General features: G+C 32.5%; 2 protein-coding genes across 2 annotated transcripts; both read right to left on the reverse strand.

Moving 5' to 3' along the window:
- Window positions 1-49: 49 nt before the first annotated feature.
- On the reverse strand, window positions 50-3,598 carry LOC123894471 (prohibitin-3, mitochondrial-like). The gene is made up of 2 exons (XM_045944485.1): window positions 2,641-3,598; window positions 50-283 (listed from the first exon to the last, which is right to left on the reverse strand). Exon 1 carries the CDS (start codon window positions 3,486-3,488, stop codon window positions 2,649-2,651), a length of 840 nt encoding a protein of 279 aa, XP_045800441.1. The 5' UTR covers window positions 3,489-3,598; the 3' UTR covers window positions 50-283; window positions 2,641-2,648.
- Window positions 3,599-6,307: 2,709 nt separating this feature from the next.
- On the reverse strand, window positions 6,308-9,069 carry LOC123894472 (putative kinase-like protein TMKL1). Its single transcript, XM_045944486.1, has 2 exons — window positions 8,143-9,069; window positions 6,308-7,234 (listed from the first exon to the last, which is right to left on the reverse strand). The coding sequence occupies exons 1-2, from the start codon at window positions 8,603-8,605 to the stop codon at window positions 6,642-6,644; spliced, it is 1,056 nt and encodes a 351-aa protein (XP_045800442.1). The 5' UTR covers window positions 8,606-9,069; the 3' UTR covers window positions 6,308-6,641.
- Between the last annotated feature and the right edge of the window lie 3,169 nt (window positions 9,070-12,238).

Consider the following 12,238-nt stretch of genomic DNA (forward strand, 5'->3'; position numbering starts at 1 on the left):
TAAACCCATAATAAAAAAAATAAAAAAGGACACTGAGCACACAAGAAAGTACTCAACATCATGTCACCACATATCCTGCAAGCATGTAGTCACCATTGTACAAGTTTAAAAACCCAAGTATGATCCATAAACAGAAAGATCCAAAATTATTTCTACAATTTTTTCCTTAAAAAAATTTCAATGAAATTGTGCTCAGATGAGATTGGATTACAACAAAAGAAAAGTTTCCTTTCAGCAATCCTCAAGACCATTCCAATTCCAGCCATAAACAGATCATTGAGCCCTGAAACGAGTAAAGGAAAAGTTGCAACCAAATAAGATAAGAAAGAACTCAAGAATTCTCCTAACATATAACAACAATCTAACTCAGAAACACTTGCGTTAAAAGAGTTAAAACTTAGCACATGCACTCAAAATTTCCCAATCATGTGCATTATATCAAAAGATAAAGTTCCTATACATGCTAGTCTAGCCATAACTTATCATTCCATATCAGCAAATGAAATTATAGTTACCTTCAACCATATCATAGATTGGAAAAGTGACTAAGATCACAGATTCAAAGTTCAAGTGTGGGTGTAAATATATTAGTACTTCACAATTCAGATGCAGTAGCTACTTTTCTTAAAAGGCTAGTTTCTTGGAATGTTAAAGATTTTGTTTTAACTTTCAATGCTGATACTCAATAAAAATACTACTATAGTTTATAGTTTATGTTAAGAAACAAATGTGCTTATACTATTATAGTAGCTACTATAGTTTATGCTACTATAGTACTAGATTTTGTTAAAAATACAAATGCTAAGAAACCAATGTTCAAGATAAACTATAAAGGGTAAAAACAAGAATAAAGTCACATATCAGAAACTATGTTCTTTCGACTGGTGTCTTGTGCATGTATTAAATGGAAAATGTAATGCCAAGATTTTTAATTAGTTCCAATCCCTAGATATATCGGTTTCTTTCAAGGCTTCATCTCACATGAAATGGAACTCAATTTCTGTTTCTGAGTAGATGCCCTTCTTATTTTATCTTCTTCATGAAGATCTCTGATCATCCTCAACCTTTCTACGCTTTCTCTTAGTGACTTTGTTATTTAAACAAATTTAATTATATGGACAACTTGGCAAGATCTACCCATTTCTATCCATTGAAGGTACTAGATCAAACTATTTAAGGCATACCATGTCAAGAGAAATGGCCCTATATTACTACCAACCTATACCATTTCATTAACTAACTGAATATTGTCATATACAAAGTAAACAACTTCTTTTGGATAGATCATAACCACCTTATTTGGATGGAACAAACTTTATATTCTTTCCACATGTAAGTTGGACACATTCAGAAAAGGTAAATAACATTCTTGTCCTGAATCTAGGTAGTGTCTGAACTCTAAATAAGAAATAAGAAAATAGCAACATATAGAAAACAATCTTCTTTCAAATATATGATAATTTCTACCGGGGATCAATCTGCACCAGTTGATTCAATCAACATAAAGGGTTTTAGGGACCCAACAGCTACCAATTGCAACTGTATTGGCCATATTTTTTTGCAATTAGACCGCATGACCACAACTATAATGGTTCTTTTAAGCGCAAAGAATTCATTAAATCACTGATGTTCTTAGCTTACAAGTTCTATTCAATTTTTTTAGAATGCTCCTAACAGGCCAAGGGCTCTAACATGCCAAGCTCCCGGAAGAATACAAGTAGGACTACAGTTTCACCAGCATAATCGACAATGCAAATCTAAAACTACCAGCTCACCCATCAAAACTGAAGTCTAACTGAAGTTCTTCAAATGAAGGGGGGAAAAATAAAGGGATCTACAGCATGATGCTTTTTTCTGCCTAGAGAGTGCTAAATAGTAATACACCGCATTTCCATCGTGCAAACAGTTTAATGGTTTTGTGGCTATAAACTTGAGAACTAAAAGGACAGAACTTTCTCAATTAAAAAAAGAGTATAACTATCTCCAACAAGTGGGAAAAACTACCTCTTCAAAAATATAAAGTTGTCTTTTGTAAGAAGAGTAAGAACAGCACTACAATAGTCTATAAGCACTTTTATCAAAGTCTAATCCCCCTAAAACCTATCAGTACAACCTACCGAGAACCAAAACAAACAACCAGTCACAAGAAGCAGCTATAAAATCCATTAATCAACTGGAAAGCCAAGAAGCAACACTCCACTCACTCTAAAACCAATCTACACCAAACAAAGCAACACACCTCATTCAATCCAATTAGCCGTCATCGGTGTCTAATAATTGCATTTAGCAACCAAAAACTACAGCCACAATATATCTCCACAATGCAACCACAACAATTACCGTGGCATTTACCCACAACTTCAACACCCACTACTTAACCAGAATTGGAATAGCAATGACAACTAATACAGTTAAAATTAAATGCAACTTATTAACTATTAATTATCTACCTATGTCCAATGGCAATCATAAATAAGAACTCATACTCATGCATATTGTAATGTGGCAAAACGTCTAGAACCACAATCTGAACGATAAAATCAAGGTTTTTGATATATCCACACACAATGTGACCTGAATGCAAACTCAATCCATGACTATTACCGAAATTCAAAAACTTGCAATGAAAAAGAAGATTACCAACAAAATCAACGAGCAGTATTAAGAGCCATCATCAAGTTATTTCCACCGGGAAGATAAGAAACATTAGGCGATCTGGCAAGCGTTCCAGCAACTTCCCTAGAAGCTTCAATCCTCCTAAGTTCAATCAACCCATTCCCAGCAGCCTTAGTAGCATCAGAAATCAACTTAGCAGCTTCACTCTCACCTTCAGCACGAATAATCGCAGCACGACGCTCCTGCTCCGCCTTCATAACAACAAATTTAGATCTCTCAGCTTCCTGTTGAGCAACCTGTTTCTGCTCAACAGCACGCGAAAATTCAGCACCATAAGACAAATGTGTGATCGCCACATCATCAAGAAGGATGTTAAAATCCTTAGCACGTCGGACCAGGCTCTCCCGAACGAGCGCAGACACCTGCGGACGTTCGGTGAGTAACTGATCCGCATTGAATTGCGCCACAACAGATTTCAAAACCTCGTTACCGATCGAAGGGAGAACCTTTTCGTCGTATTCGAGACCGAGATTCTGAACGATTGTGGGGAGATTTTCGGTATCAGGACGAGAGAGAACACGGAGAGTTAGGTTAACCATTTGAAGATCTTTGGTACCGGAGATTGATGAGAAAGTGTGGGGACGAGTTTTGATATCGAAGATGTACGGTTTTTGAACCCATGGGATGAGGAAATGGGTTCCTTCGCCGACTGATTGGTCGAGGATGCCGCGGAAACGGTCGAAGAGGACGGCGCGTTGGCCACCGTCGACGGTGTAGAGGGAGGAATTGAGAGCGGTGGCTCCGGCGCCTAAGCCGATGGCGGCACGGGCGAGGTTTCTTAGGAAGGAGACTGCGGCTTGGTTGCTACCCATTTTGGAGGTTTGGGTTTTTTCTTTTAGGGTTTAAGAAAGAGAGAGAATGGAGGGTTTTTGTTTGCGTACATTTTTGTGGATTTATACGACAAAATATGGATTGCTTGATTAGGAAGAAGAGTAACTTGTTTTACAAATAAAAATAAATAAATAAAAAAGAGTAAAAATTGTGACTGACAGTAATCATAAATAGTAACTTTGTAAATCACATAAGTTTTTTAAAAAGAGTTAAATGCAATTTTGGCCTCAAATTTCACAATTGCTTGATTTTGGCTCTCATATTTTAATTGTTTGATTTTAACTCCTTAAGTTTCACAATTGCTTGATTTTAGCCCTCCAAATTTCAATTGCTCGATTTTGGCCCTTCAAGTTTACCCCCTTTTACATTTGCTAGCCCCCGTTGAATATTTTGATTAAAAATTGGTTATGTGGCATTTTAAAATTAAATAAGTATTTAAAAATAAATAAATTACAAATTGTTTTTTAAAAACTAAATTATAAAATATATTTTTTATTATATGTAGTTTATAAAATAATTTTGTTATATAAAAAAGTAAAAAAAACATTTTATGAACTATTTTTTAAAAACTTTGTAAACTTTTTTTAAAATAAAAAATAATTATTAAACCTTTTATTAAAAAAAAATACATTTTTATAAAAGCAAATATTATTATTTTTTAATTTTTTTAATTAAAACATATTTTTTATTTTTTAAAAAATGTCACATAAGCAATTTTTAGTCAAAAAAGTCAACGGGGACTAGCAAATGCAAAAGGGGTAAATTTGGGGGGCTAAAATCGAGCAATTGAAACTTGAAGGGCTAAAATCAAGCAATTGTGAAACTTAGAGGGTTAAAATCAAGCAATTGAAATGTGGGGGGTCAAAATCAAGCAATTATGAAACTTGAGGGACCAAAAATAAAGAAGTTTATTAAATATAATCTCAACTAACGAGTTTGGACAAAAATAAAGAAGTTTAAAAATATAATCTTTAATAATAAAATCAAAATAGATAAATTATTAAAAAGTTTATTAACATTGACTACCATCACTTTTGCATCCAATTCAAAAATGATGTTGTCTAATCCTAATTTCGCAACTCACATGATGGCTTGTAACAATCCACAGATTTCACCTTTTTTCACACTGAATTATTTCACACTGAATAAAGGAGAATAGCATAATATTTTAGTTTAGACAAACCCCCCCGTTGTAGCCTCAGATTATTACCACCTTGGATGCTAACTTTATTATTATTACCAAAGGATGCATCTAGAGCTGTCAAAACGAGCCGTTCGGCCAATTTCTGTTCGAGCTACATCGGGTCAGGTTAAAAAGCCCAGATAGAAAACTGGCTCGAAAAAGTATGGCCCGAGCTCGGTCCTATACGGGCTTCAGGCTTTAGGGATAGCCCACATTTTTGTATATTTCCAATAAAAAAATTGAAAATGGCAAAAATTTGTTTTTTTTATATAAATTTTGTTGTCAAGCAAAAGTTTTGGCAAAAAAAACATAGATATATATGATGAATAATTCTCGCGCGCCCTATTTTTATTCATCTGCTACCTACAAATTTCTTGCGCGCCCTACTTTTCCTCATTCGCCACCTACGATTTTCTCGCGCACCTTATTTTTACTCATCCGCTACTTACTGGTTTCTCGTGCGCCCTATTTTTACTAATCCGCTACTTATGAGTTTTTCGCGCGCTCTATTTTTACTCATCCGCTATTTCAAACATAACATTTAATATCTTGTAAAAAAAACATAACACTTAATATAAAACAGAAATAATATAAAAGAAAATCATGGGGGAAGCAAAGTATTGCATGCATCATGTATGTTACCCCACCTATGTCCCCAATTTGTTTGGAGAAATCACGGTTAATTGGTCCTTCATCAAGGTGACAACCACGTTCTAAAAAGAACATATAGATTTGACTAATGATATAGTAGCTAGTAACTGTTAATGTGGTCTTTAAGATATAACAACCAAAATTATAAACTAACTTTATATTGATTGATTGTTTAACTAGATAGTGATGTACCAGCAATGAATTATCATACACCCTCCATCACCTACCTTCCCAACTACCATTTCCCACCTGTCTCAACTTCTCTATTAAAAATGAGAAATCGTGGTTGTTAATGTAATTATTTATTGGATAAACTTACAAAATCAGAATCCTCTAAATTCAAAAGGAATAATAAGGTTACTTAAACTATAAGGTCCATAATTGAAAATTATCAAATGAAGAATACAATTTTACACTAAAAAACTAAGGGTTAAAGTAAACTAAAAAAACTTGAAAGTTATCTCAAGTAAATAAAGGAACATGCTTACATATGATGGAAAACCCTGCGGTTGCGGGATTCCCAACATTCGTGCAATTAGCAAATCAACACTGTTTGATTAAGATCGAATGATTCAGATTTTATAAGCATAAAATTGGGACACATCACACATGTAAAGTGCATAAGATCCATGTTCAAAGACCAAATGATCCAACTACCTGGCTTATACTATTATTGAGATTCCTTTGCACCTTTACAGTTATAAATCAAAGGCAATAACATGGAATTTGATGTGGCAACCGTTGATAAAAAAACAATTTTCTGTCACAGATTCTCTGTCTTTCCACAACAGCAAAATTCGTAGAGTAAATACAAATTATTTGGCAGCACATTCTTGAAAGTACATGGATCTTTCATATTATTCTTAAAAACTCTGCAGTTAAGCAATATACGACGACGAGAGTAGTATTCGAATGGGTGACAACACATAAATTTATTTGCGCCACCGTGCATGTCATATTCCTTCATTTTACCAAACAATATTAAATTCAAAAATTTGAGAGCCAAAATTTTACATATAGAAATAGGAAGCATTAGTTTTCATGCTATAATTCCTCAATTGACTTTAATACTTAACTATGAAGCACAAACACTCTTCAGATTAGACGTGTTCCGGTGTGTGAAGTCTTTGTTTAATATCCAATTCCACACTTTGTAAGCAATTCACTTACATTTTTCCCTCCAATTTCTAATATATATATATAAATAAATGTGAGTTGCCTTTAACCACACCTTAGTTAAAGATGAATTTGAAGAATAGTGTGGAATATCAATGGTTCCAATTCCCAAATATCAATGCTTCTAGTGTACAATTTCACCAAGTTTCCTAATAACTTGTTTTATGTTAGGTCTAATTGAAGGTGAAGGAGAACAACAAGCCATAGCAAGTTGAAAAAATGTAAGAACACATTCTTCCGTAACTTGAATTTCATCATCCATGCCGTTTCTAAGAAGAATAGCAGGATGATATAAATCGGAAATTCTATGTCCAAGAACCGCATTTCTCATAAAATTCGGCAAATAGAAATCCTCATCAGGAGTTGGATGTTCATTGATAGGTTCCTTTCCTGAAAGCAATTCAAGCAAGATTACACCGAGGCTATATATATCAGTTTCTTCACTAGCATCCTTCATTTTGATGAGTTCAGGTGCTTTATAGCCTTGAGTAGATGAACTTTCAAGCATTTCTTGTCCAGCAGTTGGATTCAACAAAAGATGGAGGCCGGAATCTGAGATGTGTGGTTGGTAGGAACTGTCTAAAAGGATGTTTTTCGACTTTAGGTTTCCATGAATAATTGGCTTTTCATATTCTGTGTGAAGATGTTCTAATCCTTTTGCTATACCAATTGATATTGTGCATATGTTTGACCATTTGTAACTCTCTCCATTTCCATCTGATAAGTAGGAAACATATATCTTTGATCAATAAATGTAAACTTTAAATAAAATTGAAAATACAAGACAAAATGTTAGGTAGAAATAGCAAGACAATAGTATGAGTATTGACTAATGCTTTAAATATATAGGTTTGAAATCTGATTTCTATCTATATTTGATCCCACTTTAATGGAGATTTCAATTTTTCCTAGTCCAATTTAAGAAATATTAAAATATGAATGAAAATAATGCCATCAACATAACTAAAACATAAGAAAAAATTGGTTTAACAATTGGGGTTCCGAGAAAATGTGTCTCAGTAATCCAGAATTCAGGTAGGAGATAAGTCCGAGCAAAATTGTTTCAACTAGGGATCAAACCGATGAACTCAAGTATTTATGATGGATTTGAATTTAACTAAAATTCATTAATCACTTAGTCTAATAAGTAAATGAAAATTGGGTAGTAATATCTCTGCCACTAGAAAAGATAAAGTCCATTTCATTAAAGTTCACTTTAAATAAATATTAATCTTTGGAAAGCCAGAAATAATATTTATAAAGAAAAACTTGACCATAATAGAAATCTACCAAAAAAATTCTCTCTTCTATGTAAAATTGATGTAATTTTTGTGTGCCTAAATATCATTCATTTTTGTCTTAACTAATATAGATTAACCCAAACACAAAATCTAATGCTTCTTCATCAATGTTTCTTCTAAAAATGTCAAATCCTCAAAATTCAACATTTTTCAAATTTATCAAAGATCAAGCTCTAACATGATTTCTAAATCTAAATCACTATCTTAAAAAAAAAAACACAACCCAAAATAAACTCAATTTCACAAAGGAATTAGAAAACACATAAATTTCCAAATAAACCAAAAAATTAGAATCCAAACAACTATTGGCAAGAGAATAATTACCTCTTATGAATTGAGTAAGATTCCCATGTCTATAAAATGGATGAACAAGAAGCTTCTCACCCCTTGGACCAGTATAAAATCCCAAAAGAGGAACCAAATTAGGATGTTTTAATCTTCCAAGAAACAAAATCATTTCATCCAATTCTTCACCTCTTGTAGTACAAATAGGTCTCAAAAATCTCAACAACCTCACTTTATTGCTTCTTTGTAACAAAGCTTTATAAAGTGTTCCATAATTTGATTTTCCAATCACTTCCCCTGGTGCATCCAATATATCACATATTGTCAAATCCTCTCCACCTTGAAAAATGATCAAATCCTCTTTCACATCTTCATGTTTTTGTTCTGAACTTTCTATGTCTTCAATATCATGTTTTGATGATCTTTTCAAATAACAAAAGCCATAAATTGCAATAATCACTAACAAAGTAGCTGAAATTAGTCCTAGAACTAATATCAGCATGAGGGTATTTTTATGTTTCTTAAAAATCTAATATTTTTGTTTGTGTGTGAGTAACAAGGTGAACTCAAAGAGTGTAGAAAAATGAGAATTTGAGAAAATGGGGTTGGTAGATAGTGAAAATTAGGATCTGGGTCTCATTAGAAAAATTGAAAGAAGCTAAATTTGTTGGAAAAATTTAATATTTTTGAAAATGAAATAAGACAAAGAAGGAACATGTTGAAAGAAACCTTGTGGTGTGAAATAGAAGGTGGTGGGAATTTTGTTGTGACTTGTGATGTTGCAAGAGATTATCAATTATTGGAGTAGAAGGAAGGAAGGAAGGAATAGATGCAAAGAAGAAGAGTTTGAAGAGTTAGAGCATAGTACACGTTGGAATGTGAATAAAATGTGACATAAGATAGATCTAAGGCATGTGATGTTTTATCTTTATTTGACTCTTGTGTTTGTGTTATTGTTTGTGAAAGTCCTTAGTGTATGTTTGGTTTGAATTCTGTAGCATCCAGAATTGATTCTGGACGTGTAGAATTGATTCTGACTTGTTTGCTTTCTCAAAAGTAGAATTGATTCTGCCTCCAGAATTGATTCTACTTGAAGCTAGAAATCGTAGCTTCTGATTCTAGAATTGATTTTTACACTCAAATTTTTTGTTCAACTCACTTTTTCATGAATATATCCAAACATAAACCACTTCAGCTTAAAATCAATTTTGGCCAGAATCAATTTTACAGAATCAATTATGCCAAAATCAATTCTCTCCGCCGCAGAACCAAACACATGCTTAATTGCCACACAAACATGTTTTTTTACCTTCCAAGTTTGTGCGAGAGAGATTTGGAATTTTGTGAGAGATGCAAAATTGAAGTTAGATGCTAGTTTAATGAGATTGAATGATGGAGTGAATTGCGGGATAATGTTGTATCTATGAATATGATGGAGTGAATTTAAGGAATGTAATAAAGAGATAATGTTGTGTTTTTGTATAAAAATAAAAATAAAAGCAAAAACTAAATAAGTAAAATCGTTCCTAAATTTTCACTCATTAATTAAATTTGTCAACTAATTTTTCAAAATAGTTAAAATATCGTCGACTTGCTAGACGTAAATCAATTTTGTCCCTCTATTTTATCTGTTGTCGTTAGTTATGCTGACTTAAACTTAAATGATATAAACTTAAATGGTATGATGTGGCGTGACAACTCATCTCCAAGTAAGTAAGGACCAATTTGATATACAATTTGAAAAAGTAAAAAAAAAAAAAAAAAAAAAAAAAAACCTATTTTTCCTATTAACCAATTTCACCTTCATCTTCTTTCCGTTTTCTCTTTCTCTGTTACCACCCAAAATCTTCATCTCTTCCGTTGCCCCGTCGCCACCTTCATCTTCTTCTGTATTGAATGATTATGTAATAAGTTTTACGGCACAAATATAGCTCTTACAGTCAAACAATATATAGCTTGGTCTATTAGGATTGTGTGCACTAAAAAAATAGTGACCGCAATGCAATCATCCATATAATGATCGCCGAATTAAGATTGGATGATCCAAAATTTAAGCTCTAATTTTTTATTTATAAACGATTAAAATTTGGCTATAAAATTTGGACTATCTGATCTTAATCGCACGATCCAGATACACTGACTGACTGTATTGAATCTAAATCCAAAATTTATGGGGGCTTCAAAATTTAAATTTCATAGTAGGTCCACAATTCACCACTTAAAGCAATAAAAAAAGGTAAATAGGTTTTTACCCCTGCAAAGTAGACGAGTTTTGGTTTATCCTACTGCAAAATTATTTTTTTGGATTACCCCCTGTAATGTGAAGATTCTCTGATTTACCCTCCTCATGGAAAATGTTGATTTAAGATTCCGTCGTTTTGCCCCCTGTAATGTTATCGAGTCTTGATTTACCCCTTGACTGACCATGCCACGTCATCATTTTTGTGGAATCTTAGGTTGAAATTTTTCATGAGGGGGGTAAATCAGAAAATCTTCACAATATAGGAGATAATCCAAAAAAATAAAATATTGTAAGAGGTAAACCAAAACTCCACTACTTTACAGGGGTAAAAACATATTTACCAAAAAAAATCCTTTGAACAATGAAGAAAAGAGAAAATGGAACGAAAAAAAGTGAAGATTAAATTCAAAGTTAATTTGTTAATTGCTTAGTTTTTTTTTTTTAATATTTTCTTCTTCACTAATTTTTTATTTCACTTTCTAATTACTAAATATCTTTTATTTTTATTTATTGGTTCAACTGTGTTAGCTTGAATCAAACTCAAATCAAATTCAAATATGGTGTAGAATTTATCCAAGATTGATTAGACCATCTATTATCATGTCACCACTCTGATTGTCTGGTCCTGAACGTAAAAGGATTGAGCTACTCTGGCAACACTCTAGATTGCAAGTTATATAGATATAAAAGGATATGTTAATAGTCATACATTAGATAACAATGACATGAATCGAAATATGACTGTTGGGTCTAGGTGCTATATTCATGGTTATGGGTTGTTTGTTTATGAGTTTGGTGTGTTTTTGGCGGTTTGACATGATATAAATTTAATGGGAAAAGGGGTAGAAGATGAAGATGAGGGTTGGTTTTGTGTGAGAATTGTTGTGAGGAAGGATTTTTTGTGATTTTTGGGTACCACATAATATCTCTATGGATTGTTGGGTAAATATACTCAAATTATTAAATTAAGGAGTAGCGTCCATCTCACCAACACATTACAGAATATCTAGATTGATGTTAAAATTGGTAATTTAACACATTCCTTCACACACAATTAGGAAAGCTCAGCCTAATAAAAACAAGATAGATGTCTCTAAAGTAAAACACCTCACTTCCGGGAATGGATTCTCTCAAGTGTAATTTATACTTGAAAGAATAAAGTGTGGTTTGTTACCATTGATTAAGAGAGAAAAACATATAAAAATTTAGAGAAAATGAATTTAGATGGTGTTAGATTACACTTTATTCCCTCAAGTGTAAATCACACTTGAGAGAATTCATTCCCCCTCACTTCCTATATAATGCGACTTGAAACAAGTTCTAGTGATAAAGGCAGGCCCAATCTTTTTTAATTTTAAGTGAGATCTAAAATAAATTTTATTATATGTGACATCATTGACATGTTATTTTTTCATACGAAATCTAATAAAAAATGAATTTTTGTTGATGGGACTAAAATTAAAATTTAGTAGCCTTACCTTTGAACTGCTCTTACTTGTAAATGAAGTTATTAATGTCTAGGTGGATTTTTACATAATGCACATTGTTTATGTTAAACATGACATAAGATTTGTCATTGTTTTGAAGAGAAATACTTTTGTGTTCTCTTAAAATTTGGTCTCAATTTGGTCACACACAAATAATAACACATATCATTTAATTATAATAAAATATATAATATTTAATTATTTTTTCTTTATACTTTTTTCTTAACAATGTGTGTGTAACCAAATTGAGACCAAATTTTAAGACACCACACAAGTATTTCTCTGTTTTGAAACAGAAAAACGAGGTTAGAATCCCTATGAAGAAAAAAAAAGGAAAGAGATCATGGAACCTAGTCAAGATTGGAAGCAGATCTGAATCATAAAGATACGTGGAACTTGTTCCACT

Source organism: Trifolium pratense, linkage group LG7, assembly GCF_020283565.1.
Source record: "Trifolium pratense cultivar HEN17-A07 linkage group LG7, ARS_RC_1.1, whole genome shotgun sequence".
Taxonomy (NCBI): domain Eukaryota; kingdom Viridiplantae; phylum Streptophyta; class Magnoliopsida; order Fabales; family Fabaceae; genus Trifolium; species Trifolium pratense.